The sequence below is a fragment of the Protomyctophum bolini genome, assembly GCF_963924005.1.
Source record: "Protomyctophum bolini genome assembly, chromosome: 18".
NCBI classification, from domain to species: Eukaryota; Metazoa; Chordata; class Actinopteri; order Myctophiformes; family Myctophidae; genus Protomyctophum; species Protomyctophum bolini.
The window spans coordinates 15,757,811-15,778,935 of record NC_137879.1 but is presented as its reverse complement, the minus strand read 5'-3'; the positions used below and the strand labels follow the sequence as shown (position 1 = coordinate 15,778,935).

The 21,125-nt window shown below is 39.9% G+C and overlaps 2 protein-coding genes across 2 annotated transcripts; one reads left to right on the top strand and one right to left on the bottom strand.

The window, feature by feature from the left end:
• Positions 1-2,887: 2,887 nt before the first annotated feature.
• pth3r (parathyroid hormone 3 receptor) lies at positions 2,888-14,402 on the bottom strand (the record flags this gene model as incomplete). The annotated part of the gene is made up of 14 exons (XM_080790005.1): positions 2,888-3,594; positions 3,680-3,721; positions 3,857-3,998; positions 4,135-4,229; positions 4,332-4,398; positions 4,522-4,582; positions 5,088-5,244; positions 5,631-5,766; positions 6,895-6,989; positions 7,659-7,783; positions 8,167-8,277; positions 9,688-9,793; positions 13,689-13,783; positions 14,306-14,402. 14 exons carry the CDS (start codon positions 14,400-14,402, stop codon positions 3,115-3,117), a joined length of 1,809 nt encoding a protein of 602 aa, XP_080646131.1. The 3' UTR covers positions 2,888-3,114.
• A 1,158-nt stretch (positions 14,403-15,560) lies between these two features.
• On the top strand, positions 15,561-19,582 carry taco1 (translational activator of mitochondrially encoded cytochrome c oxidase I). The gene is made up of 6 exons (XM_080788964.1): positions 15,561-15,639; positions 15,921-16,261; positions 16,360-16,466; positions 17,156-17,289; positions 18,408-18,570; positions 19,295-19,582. Exons 1-6 carry the CDS (start codon positions 15,608-15,610, stop codon positions 19,502-19,504), a joined length of 987 nt encoding a protein of 328 aa, XP_080645090.1. The 5' UTR covers positions 15,561-15,607; the 3' UTR covers positions 19,505-19,582.
• Positions 19,583-21,125: the final 1,543 nt, after the last annotated feature.

Here is a 21,125-nt window from a genome sequence, read left to right as displayed (position 1 = left end):
GAGGTAGCCTAGTGTAATGTCGTTGTCATCATCAAAGTAATCAACTCCCCATTTCCATTGTATAGGTTGCCTGTTGCCATGTATTGATTGTTGATTGATGATTGATTGATTGATCGATTCTCCTACTTTATTAACCTAATTATTATTTAATGACATACAAATATAGTACTATTCAGTATGCAAAAACATCTTAAAACGGTTAGAAATCTAAAATAAATAATATGTAGGCCTACCATAAAGCTTTGACTTTTTACTGAGGCCAGTTTCGAACTGCATCCACCTTGGAACATGCAGCATTGCCAGAGCCAGCTGAATTCTGATTTGACAACCTTTTAAACGTTTATGGGTTTCTGCCAGTGCCATAAATTGGGGAGACAGAGGGCTGTATTTTGCATGTCTTAAGTACCAGGTCTTATTACTTAACTTAAGACCTGGAGGCGTGATCAATGCCATTTGGCTATTATAATTTGTTTGCAATTCAAATTTGTCCTGCTCCATGACTCAAGTTACAGGCAATTTGGTTCACTGTAGCCTACTTACAAAAGTGCACAATTTCCAATTAGAAGATGATCTCATGGATTTAAATTGATATGCTCATTCTGTCATTCACAATAAAGTGAGAAAATCAGAATACTCCACCTTGTAATGTTTTAATTTGTACAACAGGGGGCAGAGATGCATCATTTTGTTTTCCACAAGAAGGCCTATGCACCTGACATGAGCTGGCATTTATGGTAATAATCTTTATTTTAAAATAATTTAGCAGAGAATATTGTTCCACTGGCTTGGGCAGCTGGCATAGTGGTCTGGGCACATATATGCTGCAATAGCAGGCTCAGTGTCACAGGTTCGAATCCCGATTCTGTGTGTCACTCCCAATCTCTCTCCCCATTTCCTGTCAGTCTCTAAACTATCCTATAAATAAAGGCATAACCTCCCTTGTTCTACTGTATTTGACTATATGTAGCCTAACTACATTATTGAATGACAGCATTGTGGCCTGTTCACCCCTCATATGTATTTGTAGTGGTATGCAACAAATTCATTTGAATTCCTCACAGTGTTCTAAAAACATACAATAAAACAACAATTGTTCAACAACAAAGTTTTTCTCGTGAACCTGTAGATGCAGAAATATAGGTTACAGCTAAATCCTCATTGTTAATTTATCCATTTGTAAGTCTGAGTGTACAAATGTAACCAAAATAATGGTTACAACAAGAACATTCAGCAATAAATCTTGTTTGGGCATAGATCCTCCATGACTTGTATATACTTGAGTGCTCTTTTTGCTATGAAATGAATATTCTTAACCACATCTCCACCATATTGGACTGATGTTTATCTTGCAGACAATAGTGACTGGTGGCTTGTGAGTCAGCTTTGTCACTCAGATTCAAGGACTGTAGACAACCCAAATGCCTCTTGCTTCAAGACTTGGCCTAAGGTCATTGTGTGAAATACTGGATGCTGTTGTGAGGGCGTTTGGGGCAGTGGTAGCAGGGAGAAAGTGCTTGAGGGTTGACCTTTCAGGGGTGAAAGGTTGTAGACATCACCTCTCTGGACCCTTTCAGACAGATAAATGGTGAATGAGGCAGTGGACACCAGACAGTAAATACAAAGTGAAATCCTCAGAATTAAATGGGAACAATGTATTTTTCTCTCTCATTATGATGGAAAGGAGAAATGCTGTGAAGCATGAGAGATCACTTTTGCAGAGCAATCATGGGGAAATGGAGACTGAATTATGGAAGTCAATACTTGCCAGCAGCAGAAATGAGAGCATCTCTAAAGTAGACATGGCAACAGCAACATATATCACGTCTGTAGCCCAAGTCAAGTAAACTACTACGTATGTGCATGCGTGCGTATGTGCGTGTTTGTGTGTTCAATTCAAGATTAACTTTTGTGTTTGATTGTGACGCAGTAGGCTATATAAAATAGTTTCCATTCACACATGCACATCTTTAAAACAACATAGGAGTTATGAGGAGGTATCGAGGTGAGCAATTCACTCATGATCATGGAGACCTGTGTCATTTGTTAGATTTTTTTCACAGATTCTGATCAGCTTACAATTAACTGGTCTTTCATATATTCTTATAGGAAAAGGAGTCTTGTTTCACAAGAACCTCATTTTTAATGAACATTATTACAATTTTTACAATTTTGTTTTTACAATTCTTTACAATAAATATGAAGGGTGTTTTTAAACACTCTTTTTCAAATCGGACCGTTTACATGGCTTTACCATAGCACCAATGAATGATGAAAGGAACATAAATAAGACTATTAAACACAATAATTCTCAATGGATATCAGCGTATGTTAATTTTTCTACATACGTGTTTTCTAGTGCATGTTTAGGCCTAATGAATGTTAGCTTATACAATTGTTTTGAAGTTGTTTTATCTGCAATCAATTTTACACCTACAGGTTACTGTATACTGTACTTTCCATTCGTTAAAATCTAAATGGAACACACAATGCACAATAATTTAGCTAAAAGCAAAAGGTGCATCATATATCAGATAATTTCATATAAGTCAGATCATTTCTAAAGGAATTGTGATAGCATGATGCATGACCAATTGGAAGAACTAGCCTACTAAGAAAATACCATCACAATGCGTAACTGAAGAGGGGGAAAACATTGAATGTGATTCTATTTTCAAAGTAACTTTGCTCAATAAATAATGTTTATATTACCTGTTCATTCCTTAAACAAGGAATCTAGGTTGAATTTCAGGTATGTGCAAATATACAGTGACAAATAACCTAACAACATCAACCAGGTGAATCCATGAACCATCCATGATGTACCAAAGCATCCATAGTACAGTGTTAAACCACTTACAACCTACTTTATACTTAGGATTAACCAATTAACAATTCAATTAGTGTGAACCTTTTTGAAGATATTTAAAATGTATCACCTATAATGGCATGCACAAAATATGCACGTCAGGGTGAAAGTGGTTAAGATCATTCATAGTGTGTGTAGATGTGCAGGACTCTGATCAGCTCCACCATGTAATAGACCATGCATTTGTCTTGGTCTAGATGGGTGAAACACATGGATTTGATTGTTCAACTGATCACACATCAGAACAGTCACAAGACGGTCTCCACCTCCTTTAGAGACAAACCGCTGCCTGGATCTTCTGTTCCTGTGGATTGTGTTGGATACCCTGTCCCTCCTTGGCCCCCAGGGGCCCCTCCATGGCTTCCCTCAGAGGCCTTGGCCAAAGCCCCAATCCCTGAGCCAACAGCATTAGCCGGTCTCCTCAGAGACAGAGTCTCCGTATCACTGGGCACATAGCCTGGCAGGTTGGTGAGGGGGTGGAGGGAGGTGAGGCGTGGCTGCCTGACCCCTACCCCGCCACAGCTGGGACTTCCTGCACCCATCACACCTCCATTGAGTGACAGTGCTTTGGGATTTGTGGCAGAGAGGCTGATGCTGTGGGTGGTAGTGTGTGACAACATGCCCCCACAGTAACTGCCTCCGCCCCCACTGCTGGTCATCCTGGCTTTTTGTTTGAGGTCCAGTGCTAGGCTCCGCCTTAGCCAATACTTCTTTACTTCTGCCTTTACCTGAGAACAGGAATGGAAGAAAAGGTCATTTTCTTACCAGAAGCAGTAATATGTTATTTGTCAAATTAGGAATTAGCCTACATACTTCTCCATTGAAGAAGCAGTAGATACATGCAACAACAAAACCCTGGAAATGTAAAGCAGATAATTAAAAGTAAACAAATACATCCATTCATGCACTTAGTTTATAATATGTTTTCATGATGACCTCTGAAATCCTCATTCAGGATTTGGGAAGGCGTGTGGGCTTGTTGTGTCTTACCTGGGAGGAGTTGAAAAACATATCACAATGCATCTGCACCTGCCACAGCAGCCCAGTGACCTCTGTGTATGGCAGAGCCATGAACACCATGTAGTGGACTCCAAACAATGGCATGAGAACCAGCGTGGATTTGAGCAGCTTCCTGTAGATAATGAACCAAGTGGTACATACTGTACACTTTATAGTGTTTATACTTTGTCGTACAAACAGTAGTGTGTGACAGATCTAGGCTATACGTGAAGCTTTGACAGTGTAGGTAGGAAAAAAAGAGCAATCACCTGTACTGCTGTCGAGGGTCCAGTTCACCACTGTTGGTTCGCCACAATTTGGAGGCCAAAGCTCTAATTATGTTAAGGAAGAGGAAAAAATTCACCTGCCAGGGGGAAAATAATAGGGGTCAAATAATCACGTCTGGAGAAAATGCATGAAATGTTAGCTTCTCAAATATCTTTCAACAGTTTAATCATCGCCTTACAACAATGGAAGCCAAAATGGGAACTTGATAGATCCACTTAAGATTTCCTGCACTGATGTCCCAGCATCTGCAAATAGAGTAAAGAGGAACGATTGGAGTATATTTGTGTATAAGTGGTATTTCTGTAAATGTTAGCTTATCCACTGCTCTGTAAAAGACTGAGCACACATGACTAGATTTCATGACTCACTGTGTGTCAGCCAGTGATGCTCGCGCACTGACCCAGATGGACACAAACACAGCAGGTACGCCTGGTGACGAGAGGAATGATGAGGTTGCATTAAGTTGAAAGTACAATAAAGCATGTACATGAGAAATGAAAGGAAAATTGTTTATGCTAGATTTCTGCAACCTCTCCACTTAAACTATTGGGGATGGGGATGCTATTGGGGATGTCATTCACAAAAAGATTGTCCAGGCCTATATTCTTAATACCGGTATATATACATTGAATTCCAGTGATCCGCAGCAATAATAACAGCTATTTCCATCATATAATGGTGTCAGGCTTTCCAGAACCTTACACCAAACTGTGTTATTGATGTGGAGTCAGTATACTACAATTTTAATTCCTCTCTTTTCTTTTCAATCTCAAAAAGCCAAGTAGAATCTTTTAACTTTGAGGTATATTGTAGTCTCTGAACAACCTTTGTATGTCCCAAATTTCTCACAGTTAAACAATACAATGAGGTGAGCATACAGACAACAAGGTGAGAACATGCAGGCAGCATTGCTCAGACCAGCAGTAGTTCTCACCCCAGCCGATGATACTGAGGACCCACAGGAGGGACTTCTTGTGGGATAGAAAGGCCATGAAGACTAAGCTGTAAAGGTACAGTCCTTCCACGAGGATCCAGAAATGATTGGTAGCGAGTGAGTAGAGGAAGAGAGTAACAGCAACTTTACAGCCAACCTAATTATAAAAATAAAATAAAAAACTATAAAACAAAGTCTGCTATGGACATTTCTTATATATACATTTTTTTAAATTACTTTTATTACTTTATTACTTTTACATATTAATATACAGGGCTATTGGCTATTCCAAAATCTACTAGCTTACAACATCATGATGAAAAATGTTGCCAGATCTTCTCTTATACGTAGGTGTCCCTGGCACAATTTATTTTCAATTGTGGGTCCACAGCAAATACATTTATATTAAATTTGGGAGTCCTTGACATAAAAATGTATGAGGATCACTCACTGGTCTATACTAACACTTATCTTAAATTAAAACAACAACAACATCAACAATACCAACACTAGGCTTGCATAAAAAGATTGTGGTACTTTTACCATGTGTAGGTCGGTCTTGTTGCTGTCATCACTCATGGAGTGGAGCACAGCGTCCTTCACGAAGATGCTGACCGCACGAAACATGAAGGAGATGAAGAGGTTTATGTGGATGTAGACACGTGTGCAGTGGAGACGTCTGCCAGATGTGCGTGTGTGTGTGTGTGTGTGTGTGTGTGTGTGTGTGTGTGTGTGTGTGTGTGTGTGTGTGTGTGTGTGTGTGTGTGTGTTGCAGAAGTGTGCAGAGAAAAGAGAGGGTAAGAATTCACAGTCAACCTCAGCACCCTGGAGACATCATCCTTTTGATCCCACCGACCTAACAGTGGTGGAAGAAGTAGCCTACTCAGATTTGTTTACTTACGGAAAAAGTACCTCAATATATAAATACTAATACAAGTAAATGTTCTGTATTACTTTTTTTTTTTTACTTGAGTCAAGGTTTAAAAGATATACTGTCATCAAAATGAAGTTACAGAATACAGTATAAACTAGAAAAACTAATTGGAAATACTCAAGAAGCCTAAAGTAAAAGTAACTCAGAATTCTACCTTGAGTAAATATACTTCACTTGGTTATTTTTCCGTCACTGCAGTGCAACCTAAATCAAGCAACTCTCAGCGAACCATCACTGTCACAAAAACAGGTCTGAACTACACATGATGAACCACAGTAACTAACACTGTGACCCTGCAGCAGACTACAGCCGTGTACCAGACAAGCTTGATCCCAGCAGAGATAACCATGGACAGACAGACCAGCCTCGGGCTACGTAAGAGGCTCACCGTGTCCATGTGTGCATCATGCGTGCACCGATACTCATCAAGGTGCAGCCTCAAGGAGAGAGCAGGTCAGTACCTCTGGCACGGTTATATCTACGTAAATAAGACACGGCAGGACCTATTATGGGAATAGTCCCGACCGATGCTCTATAGCACGGTTTCCCAAATGTTATTAATCTTAAAACAAACAAATCTAAGCAAATGTTTAATCTCTCTTTTGGGTCTCGACCTGAACCACTGCTCTATGGGAATTGCTGAAAATCTAATACTGCTTCACAATTTAGATACATTTGTTGTAAAAGATTGTCTATGATTAAGAAGTCACGAGTCACGACTGTCAGCTACTTAAGGACTCATGGTTTATACTTTCTGAAAGCCTTCTCTCATTGTTTGCATGAAGCTACTGGCTACAGTAACATTTAGAAATGTTTTTAATTCACCCCAAATACACATCTATTAACAAAGCAATGTTTTATGACATTTCTTACCTGAAATAGCAGAGGATGGAGACTGCAACCAATAGCGACACGAGAGAAATGGAGTAGCCAATGGTGTACATCAGATGGAGCCGTTCAAACACCTTCTGAAACAAAACAGAAACATGCTTAGAGTGCGTGCGTGCATGTTGAGTCAGTGTTTGTTCAAGAGTACTGATGAATTCCACAAAGTAATGAGAACAAAAGCTACACAAACACAAAGGTTCAACAGTGGTTTCTTGTTGTTCATTGCAGCTGCCTGAACACAACTCATGTTCCAACTATTTATTTTCATATATCAATGATGAAAGCTTTCTTCTGTACATGAAAGGCTGCAGGCCCATTCATACATGTAACATTTCACAACAGCAGCCATTATATGACTTTATTACGTGGCTTGGTTGAATGCTTGATTCTGATTGGTCAATCGCCAAATTCAACGGTCTGTTATTTCTGGATAATGACTGCTCCGCTCTATATCAGACCGATGCCTAATCAAACCCTCGGAGCACCTGCTGTGCCCCGCTGATTTACTGCTGTTGCCAACATGACAGCCATGTAAACACACACAATATGTCATTTACAGCTAAACATTGCTCTCAAAAATGTTTTTGAAAACATTTGAGCGAGGAATAGACGATGCACCTGAACGCGCGTACGCACGCGCACACACACACACACACACACACACACACACACACACACACACACACACACACACACACACACACACACACACACACACACACACAATGAAGACAGACGACAATACGTACCTCCTCTTGGGTCCTCTGGTTTGAGGTCAGGTAGGTGGTACACTCTGTATAGTTAGCCCAAGTGCGGTTGATGCTGGACACCTTCTCCCAGTTCCCTGATGCATCACACTGACGGTAAGCCTGACCTGGTCCATATGAATCATAGTTTTATTTAATCAGGTCAAACTTAAATTATCGCATGCACAGAGATACCTGAAGCTCAACCCCAACAAAAAGAAAAGTCATAAAATGTTTTCAATAATGTGGAAAGAATTAAATGTGGTAGTAATAATAAAACACATTAACATGACATAAGAAGCAATGGAATATGGTGCCCAATCACAGGTAGAGCAGAGTTCAATAATGTCAGTGACTTAGTCAATATATCTCCCCTAGATGGCCATCTATGCCGGTATCAACAATAAGACGGGGATATTCCAGAAAGCAACTAACTGTTGAGTGAAAGTATCATACTGTACAGTGTACAAGGACAATTTGAGGTTATGAGCGCTCTACTGTGTGTACCTACCTCTGTGGTTAAAGTCATAGATGTACACTGGACACAGCACTGAGACCACCTGATTGGCTTTGCTCCGTGGCCAGCAGATCAGCCCATCCCATTCCGGTTCACACTCGCCTCCTGCCCAAGCAAGAGAATGTTGAGCATTATTACTGCACGGAATGTGAGTATGAATATCCATTTTACTATACGAAGTTACGAACATATTGCTCACTTTGTATCATTTTAGATTGTCTTCAGCATCTACACAGTAAAATCCTTTGATAGTGTAAAAAGGTAAAAAGTCAATTTTGACAGGATTTAACTGTATCAATATACCTTGTGTACCGGATTCAAAGTCAAAACATGTATGATGGTCACAGTCTCCATTGACTACCTCCATTGTGTTGTGTTTCCACTTCTGGGAAATGTGTAATTTCATGCATTTACACATTCAAGGCAAGATATTATGTCTGGGTTATTTTTGTATACTGTATTATAAATTTATGCCTTAACTGTGTTTAATACAAGGTGTTTTCTTCCACCTCCTCTAATGCCCCAGAGACAGCCACTATCAAGACCGGCTGTCATCAGCATTTGCCTCATAGTCTCAATGATAAATGCGCTGGCATTGTGAACGCCTCAAGGTAACACCTTTCTATAACAGGGGTACTCCTCAACAGGATATTGGACAGATATGTTATCTGATCCATAATACATCTGATGAAAAGAGCTATTTGTGCTCTGATTGTACAGTACAGACACCTGTAGTGAACTAAAAGCCCAATCAATACACATGAATGGCAAAAGTGACGTCATTTATGGATATCTGAAATGACAGTTGTGGATAGGAGGAATGTCATTGTGGATATCTGAAACGTAAATTTTGATTAGGAAACTAGGAGAAATACAATTCTAGATATCTTGAAGTAAGAATGTTATTATGGATATCTTGATTCAATTCATGATTTTTTATATCTAAAACAATATATTACAGATATAATAGGAGACTGGTTCGATTAAATGTTAAAACGACTTGCCATACAGTATATGACCCGTCTGTTTTCTTGTGTTGCCAGCGGAGTTGCACCAGATAAATAATACTATAAAGGCCAATAATCTGGATCTTAAAAAGTCTCAGTTTTAATGGTTATTATTAGTGATTTTGAAGTAGCCTACTTTAAGTATAATGACTAGTATCAGAGACCAAAACATTAATGAAATCAAGATCCCACAGTGATCCACAGGAATCGGCATGGTGATCTATGATGCATGACAACAAATTTGGGGAAAGTTTCAACCCGATCAGCTCCTTTGGCTTCCATTTTTAAATTAAAAGTTTGTATGTATATGTTTTAACTGTGGATGCAGCTTGCTTACTGATGTTATCGTCCAGAGTGGCTTAGATTGACTAAGCAGGAGTCAGCTGGAGTTCAGTGTCTTGACAGTTTCATTTGAAAGGATACATGATATATTGACATGATATATTGACTGTTATATGACATTGCCATAGGCTGTTACCATTGTGAACAGAGACCAGAACATACTAACCTTTAATTTGGGCCATTTGTACCCGGATACTCCTAACACACTTTTCACGAGCCCCAATTAGAAGGTATTCCTGTTCGTCTCTTGTGATGACATCATCAGCGTCTATCTGTAGATAACAATGACAAGACTCAATGGCAACATCAAATAAAATGCTGATTTAGGAAGGACATAATAAACGTGTTTTATATACAATTAATTAATTAATTATGTTGTCTAAAAGTGCAGTAGTGAGAGTTGAATAACTCTTTAAACTACTGTTTCCCAATCAGTGGATTGGGTCCCATTTGTGTTTGGGTCATGATTCTTTTTACAAAACAACAAATAAACAAATCTAAGAAATTCCATAAATTCCAAAAATACATAATTAAGAAGTAGTACAAATAGACAATCTGTTATTTTCACCAGTTTGGGTCCCAGACAAATGTCCAATTTCTCTTGTGGGTCATGAGCAGGGACTCGATCAGCCCCCCCTAAGGCTCCCCTGAGTCCCTCCAAACAAGCCCAATTGACTGACTTCTAAGTAAACCAAACCCCGCTCCCGCTCTAAATAGCCAGCCAAGTGTTTTATATACAATTAATTAATTATGTTGTCTAAAAGTGCAGTAGTGAGGTCAGATAACTCTGACACCCCCCGTCACCATTTTCTGGAGCCGTCGCTGGTCATGAGTTAAAAAGGTTTGGGAAGTTTGGGAACCACTGCTTTAAACTGCACCATGACAGATAAATGTAATGTTTCAGAGGTTCATGGTACAAAGGGGATCTATTACTGTAGATGTACGTTTCGTTCTAATTACACTTTGTCGGCCAAAATGCCTCCAAATGTTTATATTTTAAAATCTATAGCCGTTTCTTTCACTCGATTCAATATAAAATTCAGATTCTAAATATAATTTAGACATTAGACATTAGGCAACAAATGTTATTTTTTTCTTTTTACTCTGGACAAACTTTATAGCTCCTCTATTGTTATTTAAGAGATTAAAGGTGATCTAATTGCAGCCTCGCTAAACTCCCTCTCCCACAGGGGTGATTTGTCAACCACAACTCACTCCCAACGATCTGATGTGCTGCCTCCAGGTGTTGTGAAATAGTTGTATGGGGGTGCGGTATGTGGCGATGCCCCGCCAACCCTGTTTTCCAGTGGTGGGGCTTCTGCTGGCCGCATCGGGGCCCTTGTCTGTCGAGACCCCAGGCTTGTGGGTGAGAGCGAGCCCCACACAAGTAGCTTTGTGTTCCTGGGTACATTTCACAACCGCACAACAAAACTAGCAGCGATTCAGCTAGCCACCTCGCACGAAGATGGCTGGCCAGAGAGAGGAAAAAGAGATCACAGGGCGTGAAAGGAAGAAAGGAATACAGCTAAATAAAAGGAAGAAAGAGAGAAGATAAAGTATAGGACAGTCTAGATAGTACTGTCCTACGTCAACTTCACAGATGAGAATTTTGTGTGCATAATATTATTTTTTCCACAAATGTGTGTGCATACATTTTACAGGAATCCTGGGGGCCACTCCCACCTCCGCTAAAGGAAACCAGTCAGTGTCACTGAATAAACCTGCTCTCTCCTGGAACAACTCATACATCTGGATATGTGATAATTAACCACCATGTGAACCATAGTGTCTGTATTCTAGTTTGAGAATTCGCCGGAAACAGCAGATCTACAAGCTCACATCGCAATGTGCTGTGACGCGTTGTGAGCTTGTAGATCACCAATTTTCAGTGAAGATATCTAGTGAAAACAGGAGGGAGCATAGTCGCGGGGGACTCCGGTCAACTAAGGTTACAGGGTTTTTTATGTGATTAACACATTCTTTGCATACCCAAAGCTATAAACTGGCAATGGATGAGTAGCATTTCAAATAATGCAGCACCCAAAGTCAGCTGTCATATTTATCACAGGCTTCACAGCTATCATCATCTCCTAGTGTGGTGGAGGAAGGCCTCCAGCCAAAACCGATGAAGACACCTCAGCTGCCAATTTGTGTCGCTTGCCTGGAAATCTGTTATTTAAAGCAGTTATTAACCCTGGAAATCAGTGATTTATGGTGAATGATAGTGTCATATGAATTAGGCTTAAGGGTTTATTGTTGGACTGTGGACACATACTTGCAGGGCTCTGTGTGTGTGTGTGTGTGTGTGTGTGTGTGTGTGTGTGTGTGTGTGTGTGTGTGTGTGTTTGTGTGTGTGTGTGTGTTTGTGTGTGTGTGTGTGTGTGTGTGTCTGGTCAGAGGCTTGAGGATTCTGGGGTTGTCTCTAGTGTAAGGCAAAAGCAGCTCGCAACATACTGTTCAATCTCCTCCATTATAGGCAGTCGTCTATTTGGAGGAGAAGGTGCTTTTTGTACCCATGATTTTCTTTCGAGGTTGGTAATATGACAGACTGAAGTGACCAATGTTGGCTGTGAATAAGTTCATGTGCATTCTGTACATTTAGGGCTTGTTTGGATTCAAGCACTGAGACACATGATGTTTCGAGTGTGTGGGATATCAAAAGCAACTGAAATCTATTTGTGCCCTTGATAATGTATTTTATAAATGTGGACTCAAATAAATATATATATATATATATTTTAAAGTGCGGTCATGTTATATAGCATAATGGAATGCCGAATGCTGGGACTGACAAATATGGACCATCCATGGTCATTGTACAAATTGCTGACAGACAAACAAACAAAACAATTACTGTTGGACATCTCCTGGTCATTGCGTTTTAATTAGGTTTGTTTGGTGCAGGGTGATTTTCAGGTTGACTGAGCAGCAGGTTATAATTCTTCCAAAGATCAACCCTGAGGATCGATTTTGGAGAGATGGAGAGTTTGAACAGGGACTAGACTGTGGCCAGCGCCTACTGCAGAGGGGTCAAATTTGAGCAGTTTAAGGGGTTAAAAGGTGCAGACCAATCCATTTTTCTGAAGTTAGCAAGACCTCAGTCCTCAGGGGGATTTCTGATTGTGGAAACTGAGGTGTGTTGGCAGTACAACAGCTGTCAAGACAAGTCAGGACATAGGGAGAACCTTTTGTGGTATTATGTTACCAATGGTCAACAGGAATGTATTTTTCTGAATAAAGTCATGGTCATTGAATTGTGGTTTAATTTCAGTCAGAAATCTTTAAGATTATATTTAAAAAATAACTATCGGCATCACAATCTGCCACTCTGTTATAAATAGATGTAGGCCTATTTCAGTGAGCCATTTATTTTGTCAGCTACTGGCATTTATTTGATGCTTCTCTCGATATACGTACTGTATGTATGTACAGTATGTTATTTAAAGTTGGAGCTACACTATGTATGCATGGCCATTAGTTAACAGATTCAACAGTTCAGCAGAATAGTGATCAGCTTCACATCATCAGTCTGAGATAAAAATAAACTTGCAGCATCCTTTTTGAGTTAACATTGTGGGCTCATTGTTGGCTTGCTGCCTGACACACAAGACAAATGTGTCTGCACACCCGACAGTGTGAACCGTCAAAGAGAAAGTCCCATATGCATGAGGTTTTCTATATTTGGCCTGGTGTTTAGTCGTATGGAAATATTTTGCGTCTGGCCCAAGTGCACTTCCACAACAAGATGAACACATTAACAAATGCATTTTAAATTATGCACATGGCAGCAGATGGAAAATCTATCAAATATATTTTAAACGGTTATAGATTTGTATTTTATTGATGAAGTTTATGTTCCCCATAATAACTCACTTGATTGAAGTACAATCAGCACAAATCAAACAATCTCAAATTGTATGGAGCAAGACATGATCATTGTCAAGCTGTTTCATAGGGAATGCATGATTCTGATATCAATGCTATTGAATACTATATAATTAGTGAAGTAAAGTTAAAATGCTTCCTATAAAATAATTTGGTTTTCAATGTTTTGTCAATAAACCAATAGGCTAAAGACAAAAATATAGAAACTCCTTTGGCAATACAAGATGAGGAAAATCAATTAATACATGAATGAAATACACTGAATGAAGTTGATGTACTTACCAATGCTGTTACTGTCACCAGGACATGGAAGAGAACCAGGGTGCTCATTCCACCTACTGACATGACTTTTGTCCGACCTTCAACTTGATCAAGACCTTTAATAGAGACACAACCTTCTACAGCATGCAACACCTTATGCTACTCCTCAGGGTGTGGTGAAGGAATCGGTCTTCCTAAACAAAGACTTGTGCTCCTCTGGTCCCATTTCTTCTCTTCTTGCCTTTGTTGTGTACGGTCCACTTGAAGGCTATGAAGGTTCAGAATGGAAATGTGTTTGAGGAAGTTAAAATATCAAATCTACTCAAGGACATGAACTCGTAGGCCTATAACTATTTAATGGCTGAATGAGAAATTATCTGCAAATAGTAAAACCACTTTTGAAGATGTGCTAAAAGCGCCTGGTGGTTCCTCTGCAGTCTGCATAGAAATTATCCCTCGAAACCTTCTCTCCTCTCTCCTTTGCTCAGTTTTCAGAGGATCAATGGGCACCACTGGTCAGGGCCCATGTAGGAGGATCTGCTTGTGCTGCGTTGTAAGCAATCTGTGGTGTGAGTGGGCTTCTGTGCAGAGGAGGGAGCATTTAAGGACCCCCCCCCCTTCTGTGCAATTCCTTCTACTGTTGAATGTTAGCAGCAGAATGGCCCCTGTATCAATTAACTCTTTGTTCTCCTTGAATCTGGAGTGACACATGCCCATCTGGCTCTCCAAGTTCATAATTCGTACAACAGGTTGTCTCTTTTTACTTCATTTTTTCTAGTCCTAGCCTCGCTCTTGATGAGGATGTTCAAAATGTTTAAGTGTTGTGTTCTGTAGGGGGGAGGGGTATACCTGGAGAGAGACTGGAGAGAACAGGCAACAGCCAGGAAAACACACACCACACCACACATTATCCCACCAAGTATTCCCCAAATGATGTCTTATATTGTGTCTTCTTGCCCTCTGTTTAGTTTCTCATGAATTACACTGTTTTTCTTCATACAATTATGCTACTGTAATCAGACTGGGGTTTCAAATTACCCAGACCTACATGAAATGCTGGTATCTTAAACTGTGTGTTCAGGTGGTGGCTGAAATTTGTAACTGCATGGCTCCGGTAAAAAGTAAACAGTCTATCACTGGAAATGACCCACCCCCCAACTGTTTACTGTACATACTGGTGTCTTTATTTTTGAGGGGTGCTAGCCCCTCCTATGTCCAGCTTTGAGGGTTTATTTTGCTACCACCACCTATAACTAGTTTTGAGTGTTTGTGTAAAAAAAAAACTAGAGTGTAAACACAAACATTAAATGCCATTGACAATGAATGGACAATTTTGAGTGTTTGCATAAACACAAACATTGGTGACGAAGGGGAGGAGCTGAGGACGCAAATTGTGATTGGCCGGAATGAGATTATGTATGATGATGTACGATGATAAAGAGCGCCCCTCACTTCACACTGGTGTGATTTGTATAGTAAAGTAAAGTAGTGTATTTGTATTACACTATACTCATATAGGCCTACCTTATTATGTTTTTGCATATTAGCTGTATATTATTTGGTCTTTAAACATCTAATGGAAAAAATTAAGCCCTGGGCTTATTTGAGTTATTCTTTTAGCATGCTTTTGTATAAATCTGTGCAATTTTTAGCAAACTGTTAATAAAGTATATTCAATTCAATCAATCAAAATATGCTATCCGTTCCTAACCAGAAAAGAAGTGTGGTTTAATTAAGTTTGGCCTTTTTATTGTTTTGACTGGATCCCATAACAATTTTTAAATTGTCTAGACAAACTAGACAAAATAGGCCAGTTATTTAGAACAATATGCTAATCTTACTAATGAATACATGAGCTTTTATTCTGAAAGCGGCACGTACGTTTGACGTCAACTCAACCAGGAAATGTCAGTTAGTTTCACACAAGGACAGCAGCCTGCATGTTGTTATCGTACTGCAGCCAAAGCAAACTGTAAGTTCTCACAGAACACCTTTCATTTCAATAACTTTCAGTCAGTCATCATCTACCGTTGAATGAATACATTGCATATTGAAAGTCCTTTCTCGTTGAACATTTTGACGTTGATGTTGGAGCAGACGAGCAATCACATTATATATCAGCTTGCTTGCAAGAGACAGACATAAATACTAAATAGTAACAGTTTGTTTCTGTAGCTGCATTAGCAAGCAACCGTTGTTATTATTGAACTGCTATACATTACCGCTGTCTAAACCTTGATTTTGTATCTCAAGGGCAATGATGGCAGGAGAAGTGATGCGCAGGGCTGTGTTGAACGTCTGCTCTCGCCGAATTGCCTGGACTACCTCTTCAATAGGTGGAAGGATATCCTGGACTAGCTCTTCAGTAGGCGCAAGGATATGGTCTACTCACACCGAAACAGCGCCCTCAAGTTCACATCACTTTTTGCCGTGGACTGTCTCACTCTCACCTGTCAGAACACTACACCTGTGTGCTAACTTATGTGCTGGCCACAACAAATGGTCTAAGGTCAAACACATAAAAGGACCCAAAGATGAAGCACGAGCTAGAATCTTCCAAAAGTTTGGTATGATGATAATGATAGCTGTTAAAGGTACACTTAATTTTCAACAAAAAATTAATTACATAATTTCAAGAGTTTTTCCCCTCTTTGGCTTACTTTATTCTCAACCAGCCCTGTGGTCTTTGCAGAAGGAGGATCTAACCCGGACCATAATGTAGCATTGGCCCATGCAATAGAGCAATGCAGAAACAAGAATATGCCTAAAGCATCTATAGAGGCTGCCATCAAGAGTGCGGTATGTTATGCTGTCAAATTTAAAAAAACGTTTTATCCATAGGCTATTTGTATTGTGTCCAATCCTTGCACATATTTTTTTAGATTATAGTATTTTCAATTGAATACAACACATTTGATGCACGAGAAAACGATACGAAAATGAGTCGCGATTATTTCACGTCAAATACGATATATTGATGATGCCTCCATTCAATACAGGAGGTATTTGTGTACTGAATTAACACTCCTGCATGTGTGTACCGTGCTACCAGCCTTCTGGCTTATATTATCCCAACACCAAAACAAGGTACCTAACTACCTACCCAGTAGAATTATCATGAATACTTTCTCTTTTCGTAATAGAAAGGAAACCCTTCATACCTTGTAATTGAAGTGGCAGAGTAAGAACACAGGTGAACAGAACAGATTAACCTATTAAAAGCTGGAAAGCATCTGTCATTAGGAGATTTTAGCATTTGCTAATTGCTATTCAAAAAGATCAGATCCACAAGCTCACATTGCGTCACTTTGTGCTGCGCTGCAAGCTTGTAAATGTTTTAATTAAAAAAATAATAATATATATATATATATATATAGAGAGAGAGAGAGATCAATTTGTGTTTTTGGTTGGTGTAGAAGGCATTTGTAGAATCAGCCTCAGATTTTAATGGGTTAATTCCTAATAAGCCGTCTGTCCTGTCTTCACAGGAGAAAACCAAATTAGGAACCCAGCACAGCTATGAAGCCCGGGGGCCTGGTGGATGTGCCATGCTCATCCACATCCTGACTGACAACATCAACCGTAGCCTCGCGGAGCTCAAAAACACACTACACAGGAATGGGTCAGGAAAAGTGACTTGATGCTCTGTTCTAAAATGACTGTAAACCACAGCCTCTTTGGGCTTATTGCTTTAGTAAGGTTACTGTTATGTAGATACAATGGAGATAGAATGATGAAATGTATAAACATACAAGGTACTGACTTTCCAAAACTCTTTAAAAGGATGTGTAAAGTGGCAGTCAAAGTACATCTGAGACACTGATGAAGTTAAAATTAATTTTCTTATAGTATTTTATTGTATTATCCATGCTACAATAAAATATATTTTTATCAGAGTGGGGATCTCCGGATGTGGAGTGCCTCAGTGCCTTTTTGACCACTTTTAAAAGCTTTTTGTAACGGGTTGTACAGTTACTGCCTTTATTGTGCATAAGTATTTGCATTCAAGACTTGCTCCTTATATGGCCAGTACAGAAATCATTCTGTTGATCTGGCACCCCATGCCAAAGCACCAGTGCTCGCCCAGCACCCTGCTGTCAACAAGGCGGATGCGTGCACGCAACCTCGCTCTTTAGGGCGAGGTTGCTTCTCACCCTTAGGCGTCTTACTGGTAATAATAAAATGATTGAAAGAAAGAACTAGTGTATTGTCTGCTAGCGTGCTGCTTGCTTATGTTATGGATATACATACTGTTGACTTTTACTTTGTCATCAGTAATATACTTGCAATACACGCACAAATAAATTGCATTAAACAGTGCTGCAGGGCAGGTTTTGTTAAAGATAAGCATTATAATATTTCAGTGTTCTTTAAAATGTCCCATGCCCCACAATTCTCTTGTGATGCTAATTTCAACTTCCTGGTGTCCGATGGTCTCTGAGGGGGCGCTTGTTTTACAGGTTAGAGTTAGGTTTGGGCATATAGTTTTACTGAGGTTAGGTTTAGGCATAGTTTTTGTGAGTTTATATAACTCCGCCCTACTATCAGTAGCCGGCGCTGTAAAACAAGTGTCCCATCAGCGCCCATCGAAACCGAGGCTCTGCAAAAAAGGTAGTCCCTTGCCAGTTCAGGTTCATCCTGGTCGTCTGATGGTAACTAAAACGATGTATGTATGTACATTTCCTATGATTGCTGTGCAGATAAATCTCATTGAGTGGCTAATTCTGTGCTTTTCCACAGGGGGGCACTAAGAGACGGCGCTCGCCATAACTTCAACAGGAAGGGAGTGATAGTGGCCCCAGCTGGAGACATCACATCAGACAGAGCTCTAGAGCTGGCTATAGAAGCAGGAGCCGAGGACGTCCAGGAGATGGAGGACGAGGACGACAAGCCCGTCCTACAGGTCAGACTGAACACCTGAAGGTGGAGCACAGGAATCAGCAGCACACACACATTTAAACCTAAATCTGTCAGTAGCTCACACAGAACAAATTGAGAAGATGATTGATTGTACTGTTTACATTTCTGCCAATAAAGTATTCAGAGTACGGTCAAACACACGTCCAAAGGGATCACCGAAAAAAGTACCTGCGGTCTTGTTTCCATTCAGGACGTCCTGGGCATTCAGTTCATAATCATCAAATCAAAAAGACAAAATTCAAATCATAAAAAGTAAAGTATAGGTTGGGGAAAAAAATTAAGGGGCTTATAAAGATGTGGGGGGGGGGGGGGGGGTGATCACTTGACTAAGGGGGGAGCAATCATTTCCTCTGAGGTACTGAGGGCACTGAGGTGTGTAATATATTTTCTTGCGCTGGTATCCATTAAAATTTTGCTAATAAAATACACAGCTGCTAACTCGAGAAGCCTGCTTTTCTTATTGTCAATAACAACATTTTCCATCAGCAATGGTATTCAGAATATCTCAAGTAAGGTATTGTAATGGATAGGATACTGAAGATTGTGCCAATTAGGACATTTTATCTCAGCATTTTCATCAATTGATTCACCCAGTGATATTTTTCATGTCATGTTTAAATGTTCACCACAACCTGCACACTTAACTGTGATGTGCACTAAGAATAAGATTCCCACTGTTTTGGTAATTGTTTCTTTTCTCGCCTTAGTTTATCTGTGACATACAAGAGCTGAAGAAGGTGCGGACCTCGCTGGAGGAGCTCGGGATACAAATCATCTCAGCAGGGTTGGAGTTTGTTGCCCACAACCATGTGTCCCTGGCTCAAGACCACCTGGAGGGAGCCTCAGTCCTTATAGAAGCCCTCAACAACTGTTCCGACGTGGTTCGAGTCTGGGACAACATCCAGGCCCAGAGCTGAACACTCTTTTATGGACACAGGATTTTGAGCCGTGAATTTCATGAGAAAAGCAGCCTGTTGGCAGATACTGGCGTACATCATGAGATCCTGCTATTTCTTTTTTTTTTTTGTTATCAAATGTTTTTTTATTTAAGACAATAAATCACAATAAGATGTTAACACCATGAATGAGATCCTGCTATTTCTGAGTGTTTTTATATCAGCTTGTGGAATAGATAGAGGGTATGCACATGCATAAAGTGAATGGAAAACGAGTGTCAAAGTGAGTTTAACGTAGTTTAGAAATCAGATGGGACTTTTCTGTTAGGATGTATGGGTGAAGTAGTCCAAGAAATTACAATTGTATTTCAAACTACCGGTAATGCATGCATGCACACAACAGTACAGGACTACATAATATGAAAAAGATAGCTGAAGGTTGTTACTGAAGGACATTTAGAGCCATATGTCACTTAACAGGTCATTACCCCTCATATTAGAATGTTAACGTTGCAGTCGATAAGGTTCCCACATTAACTGTACACATGCCAATATTGAGTGACTGACATACCATTTTCCAACTCGTTTTTGTCATCACACTGCAAGATTCATTTAATGACGAGTCCGGCCACACACATTTTGAACCTATACTTTTAACATACGAGATATAGGGAAACTGAGATGGTACTGAACTCATATCCTCAGGGTTATCAATGATTTGCCATTGATTGTGCTGTTAGAAGCTCACTGCTATAGCATGCCATTGATCATTTCCCCAGTGTTAGTGAAAGTTGTGTTGCTAATGAACATGCTAACCCAGTCCAGACCACTGTCCTATGCCAGTACGACCCTGAGGTCTGCATTCATACACACTGAGTAAACCATTTCTTCCTAAACATGAGCTACAAAAGAGATGGGCGAATAATTTTGAACAAGCACCTCCACAAAGTACTCTGAAGAATGAAGAATTGGACCAATCACGACTAGCACCGGATGCCTGTAGTGGGATTTGACTTTCTGACTTCTGAGTTCTGAGCTTATAAATCAGGTATGGTGTTGTTGGCTTGCTTATCAGAAAATATGATTTGGTTTAAGAATTGAGCAGCTGGTGAGAGTAGATCTTTTGTAGTTTGTGCCAGTGAGATTAAAAAAAAATACAATAAGAAGCATTTAACATGGTGTGTGTGTGTGTGTGTGTGTGTGTGTGTGTGGGGGGGGGGGGGGGGGGGGGGGGGGGGTTATTTTGGGGAAGGGTGCAGCCTAATGAGCAAGGGTGCAGCCTCTCTGGGAGACAAAGGCAGCCTGAGGCACCTGCAGAGGGGAGGTGCACAGCATGACATTTACTGGGTTCTATAGCGTCTGCTAAATTCAGTCTGAAGTGAGATTACGAACTTGTCTTTATTGAAGAATTGTCTTTATCCAGTAGTATTATTCAAATACATTTTAAAATTATAAAACTATTAGCCTATTTAAATATTATTATTTAAAGGAATGCATAATACATGTATTATGTATATAATGGAAATCAGTACCATTAACCAATATATTTGTAAAAAACGTTTGGGCATTGGTATGTTTGAATTGGTTTGGTTGTGAAAGTCTAACCTCTTGTCACTGCACTTGTAGACCAGTATATAGCTCC